The sequence below is a fragment of the Galeopterus variegatus genome, unplaced genomic scaffold (assembly GCF_000696425.1).
Source record: "Galeopterus variegatus unplaced genomic scaffold, G_variegatus-3.0.2 Scaffold2351, whole genome shotgun sequence".
NCBI lineage: Eukaryota > Metazoa > Chordata > Mammalia > Dermoptera > Cynocephalidae > Galeopterus > Galeopterus variegatus.
The window spans coordinates 154,606-181,706 of record NW_007728462.1 but is presented as its reverse complement, the minus strand read 5'-3'; the positions used below and the strand labels follow the sequence as shown (position 1 = coordinate 181,706).

The 27,101-nt window shown below is 36.7% G+C and overlaps 1 protein-coding gene across 1 annotated transcript in view; it reads right to left on the bottom strand.

Moving 5' to 3' along the window:
- Positions 1-27,100, bottom strand: part of NADK2 (NAD kinase 2, mitochondrial) — a gene marked incomplete at its 5' end in the record, with an annotated part of 42,773 nt that extends 15,673 nt beyond the window's left edge. Inside the window, 6 exons of the mRNA XM_008581421.1 lie at positions 3,813-3,949; positions 5,377-5,460; positions 10,668-10,749; positions 11,510-11,598; positions 12,527-12,615; positions 26,906-27,100. Of these exons, the coding sequence (XP_008579643.1) occupies positions 3,813-3,949; positions 5,377-5,460; positions 10,668-10,749; positions 11,510-11,598; positions 12,527-12,615; positions 26,906-27,100 (676 nt within the window). The remainder of the gene's footprint in view (positions 1-3,812; positions 3,950-5,376; positions 5,461-10,667; positions 10,750-11,509; positions 11,599-12,526; positions 12,616-26,905) is intronic.
- Between the last annotated feature and the right edge of the window lies 1 nt (position 27,101).

Below are 27,101 nucleotides of genomic sequence, written 5' to 3'. Positions count from 1 at the left end.
GGGGGGGGGGGGGGGGGGGGGGGGGGGGAATCCAAGATAGCACCTTGAATTTTAGAAATATTACAATAAAAATTTTATAAAATATTAACTTTTATATTTTTTAATAGAATCATGTGCTTAAATGCAGTTAACATATAAATTAAATATTTTTTAAAGTATCCATAACATAAATGTTAAAGTCATCTAACCTTATACCTGCAATGAACCCTGTCTCTCCAAAATAAACCTCATTTCTTCTTCAAACAATTTTTCAAAAGTGATGACATATATTTATTCATCTCATGAAATTCTTCTTGTCACACTTGACTTAGTTTTACCTTGGAAGTTTCAAAGGTAGAATTAACCAACTACCTCTAAAGGAGAGCTATTTTGGATTTAAACAGCAAATTACATGCATGGTTCATGTTGGAAGCCAAACCAGATAGGTTTAAGAGATCTGTAGACATTTTTTTTTTTCAAATAAAAAAACTCCAGAGAGTTTTTCGCAACAGCAACATTGTAGCAACACTGTCACATCCCCTTCATGACTCCTAAAAAAAAAGTCTTTTTATTTTTTTAACCTATAAGGTATGTGCACAGTTCTAAGTAATCTTTCTTGATAATTATTTAAGCATCACTCCAACACACAAAATCTTCCAAAGGACTCCCAGTGCTTTTGGTATCAAACTTGTGATTATCACCTTCAAATGGTTCCCTTTTCTTTTTATCTTTTATCAGTTTCCAGCTAGAAATGTCAATGTCAACCCCATCTTCTCAATGTCAGCCACAGCAGATATGTTGCACTCAAGTATCTCCCACTAGGCAAGCACCATGGGACAAGTTCACTTTTTTGTCCCCCCCACAATTTCTCCTAAGTCAATGCTTAAACATCCATCTCAATTGTGATTGGTGGCCTCCAAGATAACCCCCAGTGATTCCTGCCTCCTGCTAACAGCCACATGCTGACCTGGGAAGTGGATCCTCCCATTCTAGTCACGTCTTCAGATACTGCTGTCCAAGCTGACAGCTTGACTCTCACCTCCTGAAAGACCCTAAACCAGAACTAAGCAGCTAAGCCACTACTGTATTCACACAATCTGTGTGAGATCATATTTATGTTTATGATGCTAAATCTGGGGTAATTTGTTACATAGCAATAGATAATACAATTTAGATACCTAATACACTAATATAACCACCACTTTCACCAACACAACCGCTGAACTACTCTTCTCCTCTGGCTTGCTAGCCTATTATATTTTTCTGTTTATATGTTTATTAAATTCAATATTAATTAGATCTTTCTCATTTTAAATTATAACTGCTTAAAGAAAACTCAACTATTCTTTCAAATATACCAAGTTGCTATTACGATACCCAGGGCCCTTTAAGCATTTGTATGTGCCTAAATTATCATCTAAACTTCATAATAGAAAGAATTTGACACAACAAGCTATATAAAGATTTGATGTGTTTAATCAAATTTGATTGCACTTAAGACTGAAAATTGGCTAACTTCCGAAACTCTTAATTTGGTACCAGATATACTCACATTCTCATACCTGACAGTTTTTTAAATTATTTTTCTTTAAGGTAATTACTAATGGAATGTGTTTTAGATCTCCATCCCCAAAGATTTTCTACAGATACGTAACTAACAGTAAGCACTCACTAAATATGGTCCATAAATTTGTATTCTCTAAAGAGGACACAAAAAAATGGAAAGACGTTCGATGTTTATGGACTGGAAGAATTAATATTATCAAAATGACCATGCTACCCAAAGCGACCTACAGAATCAATGCAATCCCTATCAAAATACCAATGACATTCTTCACAGAAACAGAAAACAATCCTAACATTCATATCGAACAACAGAAGACCCCAAATAGCCAAAGCAATCCTTAGCAAAAACAATAAAGCTAAAGGTATTAAACTACCTGACTTAAAGATAAACTACAAAGCTATAGTAACCAAAACAGCATGGTACTGGCATAAGTACAGGCACACGGACTAATGGAACAGAATGGAGAACCCAGAAATTAATCTATGTATTTACAGCCAACTGATCTTTGACAAAGGCATGGAGAACATACATTGGGGAAAGGACAGCCTCTTCTATAAATGGTGCTGGGGAAACTGGTTATACATGGATAGAAGAATGAAACTAGAACCCTATCTATCACCATTTATGAAAATCAACTCAAACTGGATTAAATAATTAAATGTAAGACCTGAAACTGTAAAACTTCTAGGAAAAAAACGGGAAATGCTTCATGGCACAGCACAGGGCAAAGGTTTTAGCAATAAGACCTCGAAAACACAGGCAACAAAAGAAAAAAATTTTTAAATGGCATTGTATCAAACTACGAAGCTTTTGCACAGCAAAGGAAACAGTCAACAGCACAAAAAGACAATCTGCAGAATGGAAGAAAATATTTGCAAACTATGCATCTGACAAGGGATTAATATCCAGAATATAGAAGGAACGCAAACAACTCAATAGGAAAAAAAAATCCAATTTAAAAATGTGCAAAAGAGCTAAATAAACATTTCTCAAAAGACAACATACAAATGGCCAACAGGTATATGAAAAATTCTCAAAATTTACTAAGTTTATATGTACTTTTGTTTCTATATATGAAATATTAACTTAGTTTTATAGACTAAACAGAGTGAATCTGAGATGGGAATCTGAGCAATGAATCTCTGGATACCAATCTAATTCCTATAATTATAAGAGTGTAGGTGGACAAAAGCTAAATCCACCACCTTTTGACAGTAGTAGTAACTCCTTTTGGTGAGGAATAAACTATTTCTAGCTATGATTTTAAAATCTTACTTAGTAGTTACTGTAGACTTTCAAAAACAATAGAAATCTATATGTATATAATTTCTTAAAAGATTTTTTAAATCAAATGATTTTTTTTTGGAGGAGAATCTTAAAAACATGACATGAACACACACTTTAGGAACATGCTAACCTATAAAGCTATAAATCACTGTGAAAAACTCTGAAAAAATGGGTATAAACATCAAGTACCATGAGAGAGCAGAGACAGAAAGCAGATATGTAAAAGTAGCTTTTCCTGATACATTTGCCCGAAAAAACGAAATACAGGAGAAAAAGTATCTTTTTATACAGTCCACAAATATTTAGAATTTCTCTTGAGATCTTCTGGCATCATGAGAGTCTTACAGATACTGGAAAAAGTCGGAAAATACAGCTAAATAACCCACAAATTAGCTCAAGACCAAAGATTAACCTTAAACCTCATAACAAAAAAGCAGCAAGTCACTCGATGCTATTATTCTCTTAGCAGCTTACACAAATACTTCAAACACAAATCTTAAGACTGGAATGCAAAATTTCCCAACAAAAAGTTTTTAATCAATCACTGTAACTATGTATAACTATATAAAAATGTATAATTACTGTATTAGGTCATCTTCCCCAGAATAGCTCATTTTACCTCTATTTCTTTTACTCTTCTTTTTTACTCTTCTTTTTCCTTTTTTGACATATCATCAAAGATTAAAGCCATGAATCTTTCCTTAAACATCAACTATCCTGTCAAATATTTTATAATTCTTCCCTAATCAATTAGTTTTCAAACCTGTCCTAGAAAACATTTCTGCTAGAAATGCTGTATTTCTTACTTCAGATTCAAATTATAATAAATTTTATAACTGAAGTAGTTCTGTTCTTTCTTAAGCATTATTATTAGCACTAAAAATAAGTTAATTATAAATTACCACCTCAAAAAATTAGAGGTCAAAGAAAACATCAGTTAAATATTGCCCCAAACACACCTAATTCCCAATCAACCTACTTTCATCATGAACTCTTTCAATGTTAAAGGCTCTGCTATGCTGATTCAAACTTAGTTGCTGTTCATGAAGGTCCACAGGAGCAGGGTTTATGCCAGTCCCTTCAAGGTATAACCTGATTCGCTGTCTCCATAACCACCTTAGAAAAGTGAAAGAAAAGCAAGTTAAGCTAAAATAGAATAAATCAAACTAAGGAGTAGCCATTATATAATAATTCCATCAAATTAAAAAATTCATATTAAAAAACTAGCTTATTCCATGAATAAATTATACCAGAAACACCTAAACCCACAGGTTCTTGCTCAAAGACAGATTTTGCATTTTTATTTTTCTTTTCAATTACAATGCAAATATCCAGTGTGTTTGTACAAAATCTCCCCAGTAACTTAAGGTCAAATTCTTTATCAAGAACCTATTAAGTACAAAATAGCTACATATAACTTGTGTTTTGCTCAGCAAAAAAGTATTATATAAAAAAGAAGGCATTCCAAAATTCAAACAATATTGTGTTAAGGTGGTTGGACTAGATAAAAATCTAATTTTTTAGACTCAAAATTTCATAATGATGGGTGGTTATTATTTAAACAATAAAAGGAAAAAAGAGATTAAGAAATAACAAATATAACATTTTTAACTACACCCCAAAATTTAAATGACGTTTTTGGTAAGAATAAAAAAATTTAAAAAAATAAAAGAATTGGTTTTAACTGATTTCAAAACCAATTATCAATGTATCTATCAAAAGCCAATGGGACAGATTCTACTAGATAAGTATACAAAAATATACTACCACTTGGTGGTTATAAATCGGTCATTTCTAGAGGTACCAAACTTCTAAAATGACTAGAAACTAGAATTATTGGTAATGAAATGACTAGAGAAATCAAGTAGATTTAATACACTTTCACAATATGTAGGAGAAAAGACTTTCTGAAACCATAAAATCTAGTTCAAGTCAGAAAATAAAAAGTGATCCAACTTGGCTGTCTCAAATGTAATTGGCCAACCTCATCTCAGCTCCTCCCTCCACCCTCCTCTTTTCATGACAGTCTGACTATTGAGCAGATTAAGTGAAAGAAACATGAAAAAACATCCCATCCCCACTGCTTAAGAAGTGATATGTAAGAGAGATACCAGCACAGCATGTCTGGATTAAATCCAACCTTCAGTCATTACTGGATGGGAGATGAGGATAAAAAATATACAGTTCAGAGTTTGAACACTCAATTTCAGCCAACAGTTTTAACCATCTTTCTAACAACTGCTAAACACATGTAACAAGGTAAATAAGCAGAGACATGATCTTCTCACCGAAGGAGAAAAACCTCTATTTGCAATTACATTATTGGCCAAGTAATATTTGTCTGGAATTCTCTTGACAGTTCTAATTGGACTAGGAGAAGGTAAGTTAGATCTGTTTGTGACTCAGCTAATGTATTACTTTTTATGGTTACTGTTATAACTATGGAGTAATCCAAATATTATCTCATTCGTTCTGTTTTTAAAGCATTATTAATGGCAGATATTTATTAAAATATTTATGTAAGAATAGTAAGAAATTCCTACCTGAACTCACCACGATAGAACTTCTGTAAGGCTTCTGGGAAGGAATGTGTATATCGAACAGGCAGACATAAATGACCCTCAGACCTTTATTTTAAAAGGGATTTTTAAGTAGTACAAAGGGGAGAAGAAAAAAAAAAACTTAATCCAAAAGGCATCAGTACGCTACAAAAATCAGATACGAAATTTTTAAAATTTCTACTCTACACTTCATTTTTGGTCACAACACTTCATTTTTGGTCACAAACCGTACTTTCAACAAGAACAAAAAAGACCAAAAAGAATTACAGTTGACTCTTGAACAATGTGTGAGTTAGGGTTGCCAACCCACCCTGCCCATCCCCCACACAGTTGAAAATCTGCGTGTAATTTTTGACTCCCCAAAAGCTTAACTAATAACTACTGTTGACCAGAAGCCTTACATTACATAAACAGTTGCTTAACACATATTTTGTATGTTATATGTATTATATACTGTATCCTTACAATAAACTAAGCTAGAGAAAAAAAAATGTTGAGAAAATCATAAGGAAGAGAAAATTTTCCAATATATTTATTTTTAAAAATCCATGTAGGGCCGGCCCGGTGGCGCACTGGAGAGTGTGCCGCTTGAGAGCGCGGCAGCGCTCCCGCTGAGGGTTCGGATCCCATGTGGAGACCGGTTCCCGCTCACTGGCTGAGCGCAGTGCGGGCACAACACTGAGGGTTGCGATCCCGTTGCCGGTCCCCGGTACGGGTGTGACACCGAGGGTTGCGATCCCGTTACCGGTCAGTAAAAAAGACAAAAAGGAAAAAAAAAAAAAATCCATGTATAAGTGGACCCATGCAGTTCAAACTCGTTGTTCAAGGGTCAACTGTAATAGTCTACATCCAGCATAATGCCATAATACACAATAATACTTAATTTTCCACATTATGGGGAAACTAAAAATAATAGCAAATTTGCTACCAATTGATTACCTTGTAAAGCTATCTACTGGTACAATAGTGTTTGCATCTTACCTTTAAATTATTTAATTAGGATTCTGAACTAAAATCCCTTTTTTGTTTTTCTTTCTTTCTTTTTGGTGGCTGACCAGTACAGGGACAAAACCCTGGACCTTAGTGTTATCAGCACCATGCACTAACCAACTGAGCTAAACAGCCAGCCCCCTTACAATCCCCTTCTAAGTGTCATTTAAGATAGCCTGAGTCATAGAAGAGAACAGAGAAATCTTAATCTAATGTAATCCTTCATTTACTCAAAATATATCTAAGATGAAACTCCTTCAGGAAGTTCACAGCTTGATGTAGAAGGCAGAAATTAAACAAATAATGCAAAGTAAAAGGTGGTAAGATTGCCAATAGGCTGCTATAGGAAGTTGAGAGTATACGGCACCTAAAGGTGTCCAGAAAGCTCAATCATCCTCGTTTATATGATAACGTCAATCTTGAAGGAATGACTGACGGTAGGCTTGGCAAAACAAACTACTGATAATAAATATAAATTAATTTATAAGTGTGAAGAACAGGAAAAAAAAAGTTTTTACAAAGTTATAACTAGTCAATTTCTTCATCTGAGAGGTCAACACTCAGGTTAAGAAACGGCAGGACCTAAGTTTTTAATTTTTAAATTCTCTGTAGTACTTTACATAGTGTTAAAGTATATAAAAGGTATCAAGTTATTTGATAGAACAATACCTGCTGAGGTCAACTGCAAGTCTAAAATACTGTAGAGAGAAGGATCTCTCATGAGGTTATAGTCAGATATCAGCTAGGGCTTCAGACATCTGAAGGCTTGACATGGACTGAAGAATCCACCTCGAAGGTTGTTCACTCACATGGCTGACAAACTGGTGCTGGCTGTTGACAGGAGGCCTCAATTCCTTTCCATGTGAGCCTCTCCACAGGGCTGCTTGAGTGTCCTTACATCACAGTGACTGACTTACCCCATAATGAGCAATCCAAAAGACTAATACAGAGGCTACAATACCACTTAAGACTTGGCCTTGGAATCCACACATTGTCACACCATTGGTCACATTATTGGTCACATGAGCCAGCCCCACTTGGTTAAATATGGAGTGGGGTATGGCGCATAAGAGTATAATTACTAGGCGGCTACCTTGGAGACTGGCTGCCACATGACCTCTATACCATTTTGAATATTAAGCATTCGAGTGTCGTAATTATTTACCAGACTCAGTACAGTAGGTGCAGAATATAGAAGAGACAGAAATTATATATTTAATTTAGATGAGTCCTTGTGAGTAAGCCATTTTGGAAAGAGATCCTCCAGTCCAAGTAAAGCATTCAGCTGAGATCTGACTATAATCTCATGAGAGGTCCCAAGACAAAACCACCACACCAAGCTGCTCCTGAATTCCTGACACACAGAAACCATGAGAAATAATAAATTATTATTATTGTTTTAAGCTCCAAGTTTTGTTATGCAGCATTTGATAACTAATACAGAGGAGAAACGTAAGTTGAACATTAACTTCTGGGCTTTAAGGATTGCAAGGTACCACAGTTTGTTCTATGATTTGAGTTGCCTGATTTTTTAAGCATTGTGGTACCTCACAATCCTTAAAGCTCAGATTATTGTGGGTATATGAGGATAGATAAAACTAGAAAAGAAGATAGGCAACAGATGATGAAAGAACATATATTATGCTAAGGAATTTGCAATGTATCCTGAAGGTCATGGGAAAACCCTAAAAGATTTTAATTGAGAAGTAAATACAATCAGATATGCACTTTAGAAAGAACACTAAGACAAAGTGTAAAGTATGGTTTGGAAGGGGAGAGACTGAAAGCTATTGCAGTAATTTAAGCAACCAATTATATTGACTCAAAGGTAGTATCCCTGGAACTTAGGATCAATCTGATGATGGGGTGAGGCAGAAGTAGTCACAGCTTCGGCACAAGTGATTATTCCATTCATCAAGACTGATGGGGGAGAGAAAAAAAGAGAAGTTCATTTGTAGACGTGTTACACTTTAAATGCCAATGATGATATATCCAAGTATAGGCCAGTGTGGCTACAACAGCATGGGAAAAAGGAAAAAAGGAACAGGAGACAAAGACAGAATAATCAGGGCCCAGATAATGTAGAACCTTGTATGTCATAATTAAGGTGACCAACTATACCCCTATTTGCCTGAGTGACAATTTCCTGGGACAGGGAACTTTCAATGCTAAAATGGGAAAGTCCCAAGCAAACCATAGTAAGTTGATCACCCTAGTCATAGTAAAGAATTAGATGCTATTCTGAGTTCAATGGGGAGCCACTATAAGAATCTGAGCAGAGAGGTCACATGTATTATCAAACCTTAATAAAATGATTATGCTGGCTGCAGTGGGGAGAAGAGACTCTAATAGTAAGAATGGATACAAGAAGATCAGTGTTGGATATAAAGATTTTGGAGTCACCAAGATCTGAAATAAAACCATGGATATTAATCAGCTACTCTGGAGACAGTATAGAGAATGAAGGAGAAAAAAGATGGCCCAGAGCACCATAATGTACATGAAAACATCAGTATTTAAGCAGTGACCAAAAAATAAGATCCTTCAAAAGAGACAAAGAGGTAGGCAAACAAATAGGAAGAAAGGGGTAATCATAAATGCCAGCAAAGTACGGATGCAATAAGGGAGCAGTTAGCACCAAAAACTTCCCAGAAATCAAGTAAGACAAGGACTAAAATGTCCAGCAGATTCAGTACCTAGGATATCACTGGTCTCTAAGGCAAAAGCAATGTCAATAAATTGGTTGGGAGCAAATCCAGAACAGACCACAAAGGTTTAGAAAATAAGTACGAAATGAGCAAGTGGAGATACCAAGTTTGGGGATAAAGGGAAAGAAAAAGGATAACAACCAAGAGAGAGACACAGAGTAAAGGACTTACAAAATGTTCTTGAAAAATGGGAGACTTGAACAAGTCTTTAGGCTAAGAGGAATCATCTGTGAAAGGAGAGAGAAAAAATAAGTAGCAAATAATAGAACAAAATGTTTTTTTAAAGTGGGAGAAAAGCTGAAGAAATTCTAATTCAGTAATATTCATTTTCTCTGTGAAAAAAAAAGAAGAGGGCTTACTGAAGTAAGAAGAATGAAGAAAGCAAAAGTATACAAAAGTTGAACAGCCGCTCTTGAGGTAACCACCACAGGGAATGGGGAAGAGAGATGACTAGGGCTACACAGAGAGGTTTTGGGTAACTCAAAGGGTCCAGCTCTAAGTGCTGGAGACTACAAATTGGAAGTGCCACCAAGCCCAAGTTTCTATGACTTTTTTTTTTCCCCAGATGACCTTAGCAGTGCTGAAACAGGAGTAGAAAGGATGATGATGGTCAGACTGATCTAGAATTGAGCGGAAAGATAATGATTAAAAAATATTTAAGGAATTGTCAAGAAAGTGAATAAAGTGAGGGAGAATTAAGTAAAGAAAACAGAGGGAATCAAAGCACTTAAAGTTAAAGGACAGATGTAGTGGGATGAGTAAATAAGACTCATGTTAAGGTAGAAGGCAATGGTCAGAATTATGTTAAGACTGTAGAGATGGGGAAATTCCAGATGATCACATAGTCCAGGTATAGTCACAGTTGTAGGTGGCTGGAACAGAATGAGAGTAAATATCAGTGAAGCTAAGGAAGAAAAAAAAGAAAAGTGGTAATAGTGTTTGCATAGATCTATTCACTAAGCCAATGAATTCACCCAGAAAATGAGTAGAGGCATAACCGAGAATATAAATGAGAGCCACAAGGAAGGGCAGAAGATATATCATTATTAACTTATCTCTCTTCGGCAATTCCAAAGGTCCCCAACATTTACCTGGATCAAGGGCTCAGGTCTATTCTGCCACAGACCCTACTCCCAAACCATCTGGGAAGCTCAAATACAAGGACTAGTCAATCCCATAACATAATTTTCTACCACCAATCCCAGGTATATCTCAACTGAGCTAAAAACTAGAGCTAGTCCTTGAAAACAATTAAATAAAAGACAGTCTTACAAACAGCAGTGATCAATTCTACATGCCTAAATTTCATCACTAAAATGTTTTTGGAACATGGTTACAATGTTCATGGTATCCAGGAACAATGATGTTTCCACTTACACATCACGCACCACAGTAAAATCTCTGTAGTGACAAAGCCCAACAATGTAACTACATTAGAGAAAATATAGTTTCTAAATTTTAAGGTTTATCATAAATAGATACATTGCAAAGCAAAACAGATATGTTTGTATACATAACATGAACAACAATAACAAAAAAACTCAAACCAAACAAAAAGAACATGTTTTTCCTTACCGTTCTGGATCAGTGTTTACCCCTATAACTGGTTTAAGTCTATCCAAGACTTTACTTGCTGCCAGAAGCATTGTGCCATCACCTAAGAGACATAAGACAAAAGACAAGACAAACCAGACTTCCGTTATAAAACTAGTTTTTGACATTTTGAAAACTAGTACTTTTATTTTAATCATCACACCCACCCTGCTGACTGCCACACTCTACCCAACTTCCTTTCTACCTACTATACCTTCATATTAGTTCTCCCTCTCTAATCCAGGATTTCAACAGTGGCACGATTGAAATTTTAGGCAGATTAATTCTTTGTTTGGGTTAGGGAGAACCGTCCTGTGCGTTGGAGAATGTTTAAGTGCACCCCTAATCTCTACCGTTAGATGCCAGCAGCACCTCCAGTTGGGAACCACTGCTCTAATCCCAAAACTTCTATTAGCCAATCCCTTTTCCTTCTCCTGTAATACCAGAAAAAAATAAGTGCAAGTATATCAGGGCCAAAGAGGGATGGAATTTACCTAATCTCACTAAAGTCTTTATCAACTTCACCTTTTTTTAAGATTGGCAAAGTTAAACTGAAATACAATTACAAATAATTCTTTAATTATATTTGAAGCTAACTGCACACCTTAAATATACACACATAACCTCACAGTAACAGCATTCATTGTAAAAGTAGAATATTGTATAAAACAAATTTGTTTTATACCTAATCCTAAAACTCCAAAAATTTTCTTATGATAGGAGTCTAAAGGATTCAATATAGCTACACCCCAGAGTATTTGGAAATGATGTTTATTAATGAGCATTTCCATATCCCAACACCTTTACCTCTGTAAAACTATTACCTCCTGCAGCTATGACAGCATCTGCCCATCGAACTGTCTCTTCATTATATTCTCTTCTCTTCACTAGATGAACCTCAATTCCCTCATTCCTAAGATAAAAAAGTAAAGGTTATATAAAACTTCCATTAACAACATATATGATAAGGGTATGTTTTCTGAGAGGCAGATTATTACAATGGAGATGTAAGATTATCAAGTTTGTGTCTTGTAAACAAATTTATGTTTAGCTTTGTAAAGTCAGTTCTATTTTCATCTAAGAATAGCCAATTAACTACAATAGGTCAGGAAACATATGAACAAACAAAGTTAGTATCTATACCAAATCTCCATGTTTTAAAAACATTTTTTATAACCACTAACAAACAGCAATATTGATTGGTTGGGACTTCATCATTCTCTACTCCTTCTGATGCTAAAATTTATTAATATCAAAATGGCCCAAAAGACTAACACTTAGAGAGAGAATTTTTTTAGTTATAAAACTTAAATAAAGTTAAGTTAAAAGTAAAGTAAACTAAAACTTAACTGTTATTTTAAATCCAACAAATATTCACTGAGTGCCAGACACTAAAACAGTGGCTGAAATACTTTGTAATTTGCATATTTTCACACTGATTCTCTTGTATACACATAAACATATTCACTGGCTGAATGTAGTCTCAAATTAACTGAAGTTTCCATAATAATAATTTTTAGACACCCAAAGATTACTATAATGAACACCTAAATACTCTACTATCCTAAGAAATAAAACATTGCATATAGTTGAAGCCCATTGTGTACTGAATATAACTATTTGCCGAAAAGGCACTTCTCTGGCAGACCAAATAATAAAAAACATACCAGTGAAATTTTCAGAGTACAATAAAAATTTCCTTAGAAATGCTATAAAATTCCTGAAAATTACTTTATAATGACAATCTTTACTAAAAATCTAAGGATCAGCTACAAGTACAAAATAAAAATTGGATATTCTGAATATAAAAGCCAACCCAAGACCCAATCCCACAGACTTACCGTAAACTATCTATAATATGCTCTACATTTCTGGTGTGAATATGATGTCGTTCAAGCAGTCCACTGTAGCTAGAGCCTTTCAATGCAAGCTATATCAAAATAAAAGAAATGTCCTTTTACTATATGATATATATGTTATAATATTGTCTTTTAAAGGTCCTATATAAAATAGAACTCTTTGAAGGTATATTTTAATGACTACCTGTGAAATTTACAAGTTCAAATTGAACTAGAAAGCCTCATTTCAGAAAATCATAATTTGATTTTATTACCAAATACAGCATTAAGTTTTCTTAATCATATAGTCAGCAGGATCTCAAAATTTGCATGTTTTACATTAGAGCTTAAGTTTTTTATTTTTTAATTGCTTTTTAACATATTACTATGGCTACTTAAAGACAAAAGATAAACTAATATTTTTTTTTTCTTTTCTTTTTTTTTTTTTTTTAAAAGATGACCGGTAAGGGGATCTCAACCCTTGACTTGGTGTTGTCAGCACCACGCTCAGCCAGTGAGCTAACCGGCCATCCCTATATGGGATCCGAACCCGTGGCCTTGGTGTTATCAGCACCACACTCTACCGAGTGAGCCACGGGCCGGCCCTAAACTAATATTTTTAGAGGCAATTAGATGACCTTGGTTACACATGGATTTGCTGCTCTCTTGTGTTCAGATTTATGAACTCCATTTGGAATTTACCCTACATAATCCAAACAAAGGGCTGGTAAGATATAACTTTTAGATATACAGATATATATCCATCAAGAATTATTTTTCCTAGCTGATTAAAGTAACATTTTATAACTATCTTACCATTAATATTTTCCTTTTAAAGTATAAGTCTTCTAAATAATCCGTAAAGTAAAACGTCAAGAGAGAAGTTCAAAAATATTCTCAGTGAACATCCATTTCATCACTAAGTAGGAAATCTGTCCACTGGAGAATTCAAAAGCATATTATTTTCTTTCCTCCTCCATATTTCTTTATACCTTTCCTCCTTACGGTACAGAATCAGTTTTTCAAGTACCTGTCCAATATACAATCTTAAATATATTCTTTGAGAATATATTTACTTAAATATACTTACTGAATTATACTTACTTACCAAATTACTTAACTTACTGCATTATAAAAGTAAAACCAATTTTTAGAAAGCATCTTTAATATGTATTTTACTTTTTAAAGATTATACAGAAAATACTAACAACATGGAAGATGCATATTTAAAGAAAATTAAAATCAAATATAATTTTATGTCCCCAGGATAAGTAGTGTTAATTTTTTGATACCTACTTCCCTAGTCTTTTTTCCTTTTTTTTTAGCAGCTGGCCATTACAGGGATCCGAATCCATGACCTTAGTGTTATAACACTGCACTCTAACAAACTGAGCTAACTGGCCAGCCCCTTTCGTAGTCTTTTGTCTACAAATACTGGGTTAAGAATTTTAAAATAGTTTTACTCTCATTCTATAATCTAAAGGGAAATGTTATGTTCCTCAAAAAAGGAGCTGAGAAAGTATGTGGCTGTTGTGAAAATTAATATATAGATGTTAACTCACAAAGACATACTAGATCAGATAGCACGTACAACAGTTTAATGCCTAACCACAAGCCTCATTATATTTAGACAGAGCAAACCGATGTCAAGAATTTTATTTTAAATGAAAGCAGGACCAATAATCCTTCATTTACTTTAATCAACAAATCAGGTTTGAAAAACTATTTTGGGGGTAGAATTTCTGAACTCAAATGAACATAGCATTAACATTCAGATTATTACTATCATTACCTAGCTACACATTAACTAAAACTGCTCTAACCACCTCTTGATGAGAATAGACCAAAATGCTTTTTTTTCCCCTACTCTCTCCTTCTGTGATCCTCTAGTTTCAAGGGTTTAAAAGAGATCTGCATGCTGATGCTGATGATTCCCAATTGCTATCTCTAACCCTGGCCTACCTTTAGGGCTTCAAATAAATTTACCCAACTGCCTATTTGACATCTTTCTTTGGCATCTCAAATTAACATATTCAATACCAGGGCCGGCCCGGTGGCGCACTGCTACAGTGCGCTGCTTGGGAAGCGCGGTGGCGCTCCCGCCGAGGGTTCGGATCCCACATGCAGACCGGCCGCTCACTGGCTGAGCGAGGAGTGGGGGCAACACCGAGGGTTGCGATCCCGTTGCCGGTCCCGGTCCGGTACAGGCGCAACACTGAGGGTTGCAATCCGTTGCCGGTCACAAAAAAAAAAGACAAAAAGACAAAAAAAAACCATATTCAATACCAAACCTTTGATTTTTCTAGGCCAAGAATTCCCCACCTACAACTTAAACTAAGAGTCTAGAGTCACACTTGATGTCTCTTTTTCCGTTATTCCCACATTCAATTACTAAATCATACATTTGATCTGTGCACTTCTCTCCTTTTCACCACTACCACCCATTCGTCTTATCAGGGCTCCCTAGTTCCACTCTTGGCCTCCTATACACTATTCCTCACACAGCAACTAGGGGGACCCAGAGCATGTCTCCCTCAACTTAACACACTTCTACAAATCACACATTTAATAAACTCTCTACCAACCCTTCTTGGTCTATGTGATCTGACTTCTGCTCCCTTCTCCTACCTCATTTTTTCTCCTCATTCCCAGCACTGTAGTCTCATTGGTCTATTCTCACCAAACTCCTTCCTTTATAGTTGCTGGAATGCTCTCCCTCCCTCAGCACAACCCTGGCTGTTCTCAACCTAGGGGTGTCAGGACTGCCTGATCATTGAAATTTAGCTGCTACTGGTGTTGACCAGCTGTCACAGCTGCAACAGCTACCACTGCCAATTATTCCATCCCAAAACCTGTTAATTTCCTTCACTGCATTTACCACACCTAAAATAATCTTGGGTATTTTTGTGTTTAATCTATTTGTCTCCCCTTACTAGAATGTAAGTACTAGGAGAGCAGTGATCTTTCTTATCTTGTTAACCACTGTACCCTCAGGGCCTAGGTACTGGCTAAGTAGCTGTTGAGTGAAATCATTCATGCATGTTTCAGAAAAGCAAAAACAGTAAAGCCGCAGATGCTGGAGAAAATAACCCCGCTGTGTGAAAACATTGTGCCTACCTTTAACTGGTCAGAACTGAGCAGGGGCAGACTAGTTATCACAATATAATATTTTGTTAAAATAATTACCTCTCACGATCTTATTTTAGGAGTGAGAACTTTACATAGCAAGAAATTAAGCTTTAAAAAATTAAATATGTATGTTCAAATATTTGCGTGCCTACTACTGTGTTCATTTAATTATTAGTTGAGCTCTACCAAATATAAGCAAGGCACTAAAAATGCCAAGGAGGAGAACTAATTCAAATGCATAATAAATCTATTAGAACAGTTACATCAAATTTACCACCTCTAACCTGCTATAAAATAAAACTTAAGGATAGCTGGCTCCTAGACTTCAATTCCCTGTTCATATTTTTAATCTTATGCTCCAATTTTTGGTTTTGACAGTATGGAACATGCACCCAGGAATAAAGGACATAAATTGTACTGTAGAAGCCCTGTAAATTCTATTCTAGTCTAGTGGTTCAGAAACTTGTCCTTACTTCCTGGTTATCAGCAAGCTCCAAGAAATTAAGATACTGGGCAGTTGAATGTTAGGGAACTTTGGTTTGAGATACTGAAGGGTATTGAATTTGAGGGGGAAAAAAAAAAAAGTTTCAGAAAGCTAACAAAAAACTTCAAGTTTTCCATGATTGCTAGCACAACACTAAAATTCCTAAAATTCCAAATCTAAATACAAAGTTCACTTAGCATCAGAATACTTACCACTGGAGCAGAAATGTCATTTCATAAATTTTTATTCCCACTCAAATTTCTTCTTGTAAACTAATAACTCATACTCAACATTCATTTAGAGAATACAAGTTCTTATATTAATTATTTTCTTTAAAGGTCTGGGTGGATGGATTATTGAGCTTCATTAACATGGCCTGGCTAAACTAGGCATATAAGAGATAGGCCAACATCACTTCTCCCACAGAGCTCTGATGTTAAAACACAACACAGCATGGAAGAAAAAAAAGGAAAATTCTGAATGGATAGATTTAGCATACTTTAAGGTAAGGTGTGATAGTTATGCTATTTTCTAAATGGTCTACAACACTTTTATTAAATTACCACAGATGTTTTTTGCTTGGCCAAAACTGAATTTATTACAATTACAAACTTGTTTATTTGTCAGTTGAGTATTCTTATTTTGTACTGTATGTAATTTCCATGAAAGCTCAGTAAGGGAAGGAGCTATGTCTTTAAATTTTACATATAAGGAACGCACAAACTTTAGAGACAACAACATTTGGGTATGTAAACTCACTAGGCATAATTTAAGCACCCTTAAAAGCATACACACTTAATGGTTCACTAAGTGTTACTCAAAATTGCCTTAAATGGGTAAGTGGAACCTCATTAACAGCTAGAAAGTCAACAATTCACCTAGCACGATCAGGCCTAGAGCACGGAACCCTAAAGATTTCTTCAGATATATCTGGTATTTATCTTGGCTCATTCCTATTCCACTTCTTCTTTCTCCCAGGCTCTCACCTTCAGTTTCCCCATAGTTCTCTATTTCTGCATTTGTCTTAATTCTGTTTACCTCCTCCCTTATATATTGGTATCACCCAAAGTTCCATCTTTGGCTGTCTTATCTGCTCTTACTGCATTTTCCGTGGCCTACCTTCACACTCCAGGGACTTGATCTACCAATTGTGCACTATAACTGAAATCTATACTGTTAGCCCAAGCCTCTTTCTTGAGCTATAGGATCAAATTTCAAATGCCTACCTTTACATCCACCCATAGGTAGTTCAAGTACCTCTCCCCAAACCTCCTAAACCTGATTATATATTCCTCCTTCAAATCTGCTCTTCTGAGTCCCATATACATTAGTTAATAACAAGCACCATTTACTTAGGCAATAGAATAAACCCAGGTGTCACCTTTAATTCTTCTCTCACACTCAATCTCCACAGCCGGTCAAGTGCTGAAGTCCAATAATTATACCCATAAGCTGTTTTTCCAATCTGTGTCCTTTATATTCACACTGCCACTGAATGAGTTCTAAACCACATCAACTCTTACCTGGTCTAATGCAAAAACTTGCCTCCAGATTTTCTAAACTAGTTCCTTCTTTAAAAGTCTTTGACAGGTGCTGGCTGGTTAGCTCAGTTGGTTAGAGCATGGCCTTATAATACCAAAGTCAAGCTTAGGGTTTAGATCCCCATATTAGCCAGTTTCCAAAAAAATAAAATAAAACTCAACAAAAATCAAGGACTGTGTAAGACTCGCTAAGTGCTGAGAATTCTATGCAATCGGAACAGCTCACAGAATTGTAATACAAGCGAATCATTGTACAATATGTGCATATATTGAAACAACACACTATACCCCATAAACATTTACAATTAAAAATAATTTTTAAAAAATAAAAAATAAAAGTCTTTGACTTATTCCCACTCCCCAACCTAATCATCACCACCACAAGTCTGCTTTCACACTACTCCCAAAATGCTTAAGTCTCAGAAAAATTGGCCCTCATTGCCCCACTCCTGTTGGCAAAGACAGGCTAAGCAAGGGTTGTATTCTACTGCAAAAGTTTGAAAACTACTAGGAGATAAAGCTAACTCCCAGCATGACATTTAACACCTTTATAAGGTTCAGGCTACCTGTTAAGCCTCAATGTAAATACCCTTGAGCAATGATTTACAAACTACCTATAAGGGTGCATTATAAGATGCATTATAAGGTGGTCACAATTTAATAATCACAGACAGCATTACTACTAAATAGAAAATAAAACATACTATATGTAAGAAGGCAAAATTGTTTCCTGTTATATTTTATTTCAAATATCAGTACTGAGTCACAATGTAAAATATTTCTGACTGTGGATCACAGTCAAAAAAGTCTGAGTTCTTTTTTTTTTTTTTTTTTTTGTCTTTTGTCTTTTTCCGTGTCCGGCAACGGATCGCAATCCTCAGTGTTGCCCCCATGCCGGGCCGGGGACCGGCAACGGGATTGCAACCCTCGGCGTCGCTCCTGCGCCTCGCTCAGCCAGTGAGCGGGAACCGGTCTGTATGTGGGATCCGAACCCTCGGGTGGGAGCGCCGCCGCGCTTCCCAAGCGGCACACTATCCAGTGCGCCACCGGGCCGGCCCCAAAAGTCTGAGTTCTTTTTTTTTTTTTTTTTGTCTTTTGTCTTTTTCCGTGTCCGGCAACGGATCGCAATCCTCAGTGTTGCCCCCATGCCGGGCCGGGGACCGGCAACGGGATTGCAACCCTCGGCGTCGCTCCTGCGCCTCGCTCAGCCAGTGAGCGGGAACCGGTCTGTATGTGGGATCCGAACCCTCGGGTGGGAGCGCCGCCGCGCTTCCCAAGCGGCACACTATCCAGTGCGCCACCGGGCCGGCCCCAAAAGTCTGAGTTCTTTTTGTTGGCTACAAGATGAACTTTCCCCCTGTATTGCTAGTACTGTACTCTCCACAACACACATAAAAATTATTCTGTATTCTTTAATATTTAATTCAAATATCCTAAAATTAAAATATACCATTTCACCCTCTCATATTGGCAAAAATGTTAAAATCTACCAAGTGCTGATGAGAACATGGGGATTCAGGGACTCATTCAGTGCTTATAGAAAAAATTATTTGTACTTCTAATTACAGTTTTTAAAATAGTAGGAAAAAGTGTAAACAACCTAATTATCCAAACAATGGAATAACATACAGCAGTTAAAATGAATTAACATGTATCAACATATGTAAGTTTCAAAACCAACACCAAATAAGAAAAGCAAATTTACAAAGAATAGGCATACATTCTAAAGGATATTTTATTGATGTAACTTTTTAAAGACACACAAGATAATGTTATACTTGTTTATCAGTACAGTCATATAAATAAATGTAAAACCATATGCATGAGAATGGTATATATAACACCTACAGGCCATTTGTAACCTCCGGGGTGGTAGGGAGAGAAAAAAGTTGGATGGATAGAGCTTTAGTTATCACATTTCTTTTCCAAAAAATCTGAAGCAAATATAGCAAATATTAGTATCCGTTAAATCTAGGTAGTTGAATATATAAATATCTTGTTATTTTCTGGAATTTTTCTATAGGTTTGAAATATTTCACAACTGAAAATCTAAACCTGAAAAAAGATCACTAAAAAATCTATCTAAAAGTTGGGAAAAAAAATGCAAAGGTCTTCTTTTCCTCCGTTCATCCTTACCCTTCTCAAACTGTTCTCTCCCATGGACCACTTATAAACAGTTATAATACAACGTAATATATTTTCTCCATATATTTGGAAACTCTGTTTGTTCATCTTTAATTCTCCAGGAACTAGCAGGGTGCTCAGCAGTTAGCAAATGCTCAATAAATGGTTTGGTGAATGAATATTTAAGAATGACACTTCAAACAAATTAACTAACAAACTTTCTGGATGTTGGCAATAGTTACACTGTAGCACATATTCTTAAAGTCAATCATAATTTTTAAAGTTATTTCCCCTATTACAAAAATACTTCTGGAAAGAAAGGCAAAACTTCAAAACCATAACTTCCTCAAAAAAAATGGTTTAATAAAAATACTACACAAACAAGTCAAATTCAATAAATCTTTAGTTCATTTCAATGATCTACCTCTTTGTAAAGGAACCTACTCTGGAGTAGCCAAATCAGGGCCACTTCAGGTACATAATTTAATAGACATAATAGTGACATATACATAATGATCATTATTGTGGCTATAAATTAAAATTATATTATTCTGCTTTAAATTAAATCATGTAACTTATAAGCATTTAATTTTATCTTCCTAAAATTATGTAAAAAACGAAAAGCAGGTATTATGATATGTACTTCAAAGCTGAAGAGAATGATACAGAGAAAGCAGTTAGGTTATTTGTTCAAGTTTACAAAGCCTTTATATTGTTTTTCCAGGACCAAAAGCTCTAATTTCCTGATCTTAATCCACAATTTGTCCATTATGTCATGCCCATGCATCACATGCTACTAATGTTCCTACATTAGCCATATATTTTACTCCTGTTTGAGAACTGTAAATACTCAATAGGCCACTAAATCTCGATTATGATGACTAAGTCACAAAGGAAAAGAACTATTCTGTTCTTTATCATGTCCTAATTCTACTTTCAGTTAGGAAGAAGACAGCCAATAGGGTTACTCCTCCTTAAATGCAAATGTTTTACAAAGGTTGGTCTAGGCCTGGCCAGTTAGCTCAGTTGGTTAGAGTATGTTGTTATAAACCCCTAGGTCAAGGGTTCAGATCTCCTTACCGGCCAGCCACTTTAAAAAAAAAAAAAAGGGTTGGTCTAATTTCCTGCACAAACCACATCTACTGGATTATTATGAAGAAAAAAATATATAATGAATTTACCTACGGCATGAAATAACTGGCACATTTGCTATTTTGAAATTATACATTTCTGTTACATATTACATAATTCACTGACAGTGAAATAACATACTCTACTAGTTGAGAAGATAATTACTCAGAGCTTAATTCATATAATTAAAAATATAGGAAAAGTGATTACATTAAAAATTTATGTTACTTACAATCTCATGGCTGGCCACATATCTGAAGTTTTAAAACCTCCCCCAGGTAACGCTGATACACAGTAAACAATGAAAATCGGGGCTCTAAAGCATACTGGTCAATGATTCTCTAATGATGGCATTTCAGCTACTATATTATTCAATCCTCTTACAGGTTTATGAGACTTCTATTTAAATGCAAATATTTATAGAAGGCAGTACACCTTACGCTTCTATTTTCCAAGTTGTGTTCCACAGAATTCAAAACGTTTTCTGCCAAAAAGAAATCTCATGGTCAAAGAAAAGTCATTTTGTTTAGGCTCATGTTTCCCAAACATATTTAACCTGAAACCCATTTCAAAGAACCCATGTTGGATAACCTCTGCTTTAAGCTTTCAGCAGTTAACTTCTGGAATACTGACAGCTGGTTATAAGGCCCTGGAAGAAAAATGGTCCCCAGCCTCAGAGAGAAAAGAACTAAAAATGATCTTAGAGAACATCAGAAACATTTCACCACCTTTATTAGTAAGGGTGTAAGGCAGGGATATAGAGAAGATGATGAATAAGACGCAATTCTTGCCCTCAAAAAGTTTACAGTCCAAAGAAGAAAATAGTCAGAGATAAGTATTATGAAGATACAGTGAAGAAAACCTAACTCAACCTTAGTAGCCAGAGAGAGGCAAGGTTACAAAAGACGGCTTCCTGACAGAGTCATGTTGGAGCTTGACCTCAAAGGAGGAATAGAAATGGGCTAGAAGATGAGGAAGAGCATCCAAAGCAAAGAGGGCTGTGAAAGTAAAAGACACAGAGCTGCAAATTAAACCACCCTGAAATACCATTTTTCACCTACCAGGCTGGCAAAGACCAAAAATTTGACCAACTATTTATGAAAAAGTGGGTATCCTCATATATCATTGGTAAGAGTAAACATTGGTACAACCTCTAAGGGAGGCAATTTGGCAATACTTATTAAAATTACATACGTACATCCCTTTTGACTAAATAATTCCACTTTTAGGTATTTATATTAGAGCTTGAATCACACACATATGAAAACATATGTTATTCATTGCAGAATGTATTTAATAGCAGAAGATTAAACCAACCTAAGTGTTAAATAAATTAAAGCACATGCACACAATAGGATAATATACACACTATTTAAAAGAAAAAAATGAATGAGAATGCTCTTTATGACAATTTCCACAAATACTCTTAAGCTAAAAAAAAAAGGTGCAGAATAGCTTAAATAGTATATTATCATTGAAAAAAAAGAATGAGGCAAAGAAAAAAGACTACTCCACTGTGTTGATTTGTATGTATAGATTATTTCTGGAAGGAAAGACAAGAAATTGATAACATTAGTTACTTACACGGTCAAAAAATGAATGACAGATGACAGAAAAATTTTTCACTGTGTAACATTCTGTATCTTTTGCATTTTGAACCATTTTAATGTGCTACTGACCCATAAATAAATCAAATTAAATCAGCACGACATCTAATAAAAATTATAGCAGTTTGAAATTGCCAGAATATGAAGTTCAAGATAAAAAGTGATCAGAAATGGGGCCAGCCCGGTGGCGCACTGCTACAGTGCACCACTTGAGAGCGCAGCGGCGCTCCCGCCGAGGGTTCGGATCCCACATACAGACCGGTTCCCGCTCACTGGCTGAGCGAGGGGCGAGTGCAGCACCGAGGGTTGCGATCCTGTTGCCAGTCCCGGTCCGGTACGGGCGCGACACTGAGGGTTGCGGTCCGTTGCCGGACACGAAAAAAGACAAAAAGGAAAAAAAAAAAGTGATCAGAAATGAAGCTCAAGAAGTGGACAGGAGCCCCAGTTCATGAAAAGTCTTACTTGGCTTACTAAAGATTATAAACTTTAGCCTACAACAGTGTTTCTCACAGTGTGATCTGGGGAACACTTGCAAACCTGGAGAGCTTGTTAAAAATGTGAATCCCTGGAATTCAGCCAGAGTCAGAAATATTAGTAATATGATTCAGAAAAGCAAAATTTAGGAATTCTCTACAAATTCAATTAGAATTTTGGGCGCTAAGTTTCAGGCATCTGCATTCTAACAAGCTCTCTAGGTGACTCAAGGTTATGGAAAACTTCTGAGGAGTCCTAAGCAGAGGGGTAAAGTGGCCAAGATGTTCACTTTAGATATCAGTCTGGTGCTTGTGTCTGGAAGATTTAAGAGGAACAAGGTTCAGTTAGAAGGCTCTGGCAGTACTCCAGATCACCTTCTTTAATTTGGTAAATACCCATATTGCATACAATACGTTTACTGCATACCATGTGGCAAAAGTTATCTGCTCAAGAGCTACAACTTAAGCCACACCATCTTTTTTGGGAAACAAAATGCAAGGCGCTGTAAGTAGGAATAATTTAATCCAATAATAGAGGGGACTGTTAAATAAAATTATTCTACCCATTATGAATTTTTTTAAAAACTAAGTTTAAACTAAAATTAAAAATGGGAACTAATAAAGAACTATTGCTCAGAACCACTGTTTCTGAGGTCATAGGACCTGGAATGGAGGCGACGAGGATGAAAACTGCTGGTTTCTTATTTGGTATATATTTAAAGATTTTTAAATATAAACCTTTAAATAAAACCTTTTCTTTGGCCAATAAGGTATGTTTCTAGTGTCAAAATCCTTTCCAAATCAGTTTTGTTTCATCTAAAGGTCTAATTTGTGTCAAGGACCCAGATTAATAAAAGTTCCATATCTGTCAACAGCTATATCTCTTATGACACAAGTAAACTGTAATAATAATTTTCTTGGGCTTTGCAAGGTCATGAGATGGTAGAGGTAAAATCCTCAACTAGAAATCCTGTATTCACAAGACACGTCATTGGTCAATCAGTGGAGAAACAGGCAAGATTTAGAAATAAAGTAATGTAACCAACAATAACTGAAAGTCAGAACTTTGACCCAGCTTGAAGGATGTAAACCTATTTTGTACATGCTTTACCAATGAAAAAAATGTCTTCTTATTGTTTACACTTCTACAAAGTTAGAAAACCACAAGACTTCGGGGTATACAATTATATTGGCACTCCATCCCTCATCTGCCATTTGCATTTTAACAAATAACCTAATAGAGACCTATTTGGCATTGAAAAAAACCACAACCACCACAACAAAAGAGGATGCTTCCATACAAAACCAAGTTACCATGACACTACAGACATAACAGCCATGGTGCCAGAAGACTCAAGTAAGCTCTTGGCCACTTTCTTTTATATCCAATTCACATAATTTATATACCTTAGTTTTTTTTTTTTTTTTTTTACCACAGCAACATAGCAAACAATATTAATCATCTTATCATTCCTATTACAGAATCCCATTTTAGAACAACTTCGCACAACCCAATATTCTTTGGCCTGTTCCTAATCTCTGGTCTGGGCTACACTTAATGCTACTGCATACATTCTGAGTACTGGCCTTAAAACAAATGATAAAACAAATTCAAATCAGCAAGAAACTAATTCAGTAAAACTGCAATAACAATAACATTAACAAAATCTACTCCACTACCTGGCAATTACAAAACTGTGTATTCTACAGTCTAGGAGTTCTACTTCAAAGCTTTCCTACACCAAACAGCATTACCTAGCAATAGACAAATATTTACCGATTAGAGATTTCTCCACTCAGAATGGGTACACAAGGTAGTTTGATTTTTAAAAACTCATTGGTTTTTCCCCACATTTTAAAAATTTTTATTAGTGGCAACCTAGTTCCAGAGATCCAAAAGTTAATTCTTATTCAGAAAGCACCCATTTTCTTGAGGCCTTGAAAAAGTTATCCAGAGTTTCAAAATGTCAGCACTAGAAAGGACCTTGGATGCTATCTAGTCCAACTCTAGCATTCTGCATACTGAACTAGGTGAAAGCACTTTGAAAACTGACACTACTACAGAAAAAGTATCATTTTCACCCAAAAGGCCCAGGGAAGTTAAAAACACATAGGAAGTTAATTAAACACACAGAACCAGAGATCTGAACTCCTGACCCCCTAATTACACACTCTGAACCTGCCAATTGAATGTACTATTCTAAATTGTTGTGGGAAGCTTCCATAAAATTACATGAAGAATATATCAATGCACATACGGTATTTGACAATTTCCAAAAGGTTATTAGGAGTACAACCCAAAGGACACACCCCTTTCCCCAAACAGAAGCCATGCACTGTAATTTCTTCTGACCCTTCCCTGCCTCATCCCCAATTCCCCTCCCTAACACAAACTACCTTAACCTCTTTTTCAAACTGTTGATTTACTCTAAATGATGCAAGTCTCTAAAAACTCTTAACATTCAAACAGTTAGGAAAAAAGAGAGAAAACAATTCACCCCTAGACATCCATTAAGTGAATGCAGGGACTTCTTCAATTAACACATCAATCAAGATGTTTGATGCTGACAATAGATTCAGTACTTCAGTTAGGAAAAAAGAGAGAAAACAATTCACCCCTAGACATCCATTAAGTGAATGCAGGGACCTCTTCAATTAACACATCAATCAAGATGTTTGATGCTGACAATAGATTCAGTACTTAAGTAAAGATGAATGACAATTTCATTTTGATGCCTCTACAAAATAACTTAGTTGAAGATTATAAATGATACCAGACGGTTAGAGCAGGCTGTCTACTCTTGCACAGAATTAAACTAGATTATGGTTATAGTCAATTAATTCCAAAGATTTGGGGTGCACAACGCCAGCAATTAGAGATTTCCAGTGGAGATTTTTCTGGACATATTGTTCATGGCAGCATTGCTCATTCTCTTTTTCCTAAATTTGGTGGGTAGGAACACGGGATCAGAAATTTTTTTAAAAGGGAGATGTAGCTGAGGGAGGGAGATCTAACTCGGGTTTTTTTCCTTCGATCCATATACTTTGCAAAGGTAGTAACAGATGTACCAAATATAGTGTATTCTGGAAGTATCACTACCTTAGAGACATGGGCTCTTTATTTCATACATTACTCGGTTTACCTGCCCCCGTCTGACCTTTCTACTTAATAACATATATTCAAGTCATATTTTCTCCCTTGCCCTTCTCAGCACCAAAGACATGTGTTTTTAAATCAAACTGCTAGAACCTTGTTTGAGGACCACATCACAGCATGGAAAAGACTGCCGAGAAGTGCTTTCCCGAGTGTCCCAGGCCTCGCAGTCCTGCAGAGAAAAAGTGGGTGTGTCCACGGTACCTTAGCCCTCTTTTCCGCAGCCCTCAGCCGGGCCCCTGGGCGCCCTTTCTGGGGACGGCCTGGGGAGCCGTTTCCAAGGCGTCCAGACCTCAGGCCACCGACCCATCTTGCTCTGGACTGAACTGCTATTCTCAACAAGGGGGTGGGGGTGGGGGTGGCGAGGACACAAGAGAATCACCAAACCCCTCTCACCCCTACAGGGCTACTCAGCAGGCTTCCCCCACCGAAGGCTTCCTCGGGGTGCCCCTACCTTGAAGGTATCTGCACTAACACTGACCCTTCCCCCACCCCCACCACACCCACACACCCAGACACCCACCCACACACATACACAAGCGAGGGGGGCCACGGGCCAAGCCGGAGAGAGCTGGGAGCAGCAAGAGAGACAGGCAGGCTATACGGGGTGCCCTGGGAGGAAGAATCGTCCCGCGAGGTCTCGCCCAAGGGGGCGCACCCGCCCCCCAAAGCCCAGGCCGAGCCAGGGAGCGAAGCCGGGCCGAGCCGAGACACAACGGCGGGGACCGCAGGGACCCACCAGCTGCTTCAGGTCCTCCTCCGAGAGCTCCGCGTAGCGGTACCGCTGCTGCTCGAACTCGTACCGGGTGGTTTTGGCCACCACCACCACCCGGGAGGGGCGGAAGCCGCCGTCGGGGCGGCTGCCACAGCCCGCCAGCTCGCGCGGCTGCCCTTGCCCCAGGTGCCGCCGGCCACCGCCGTCACCGCCGAGCCGG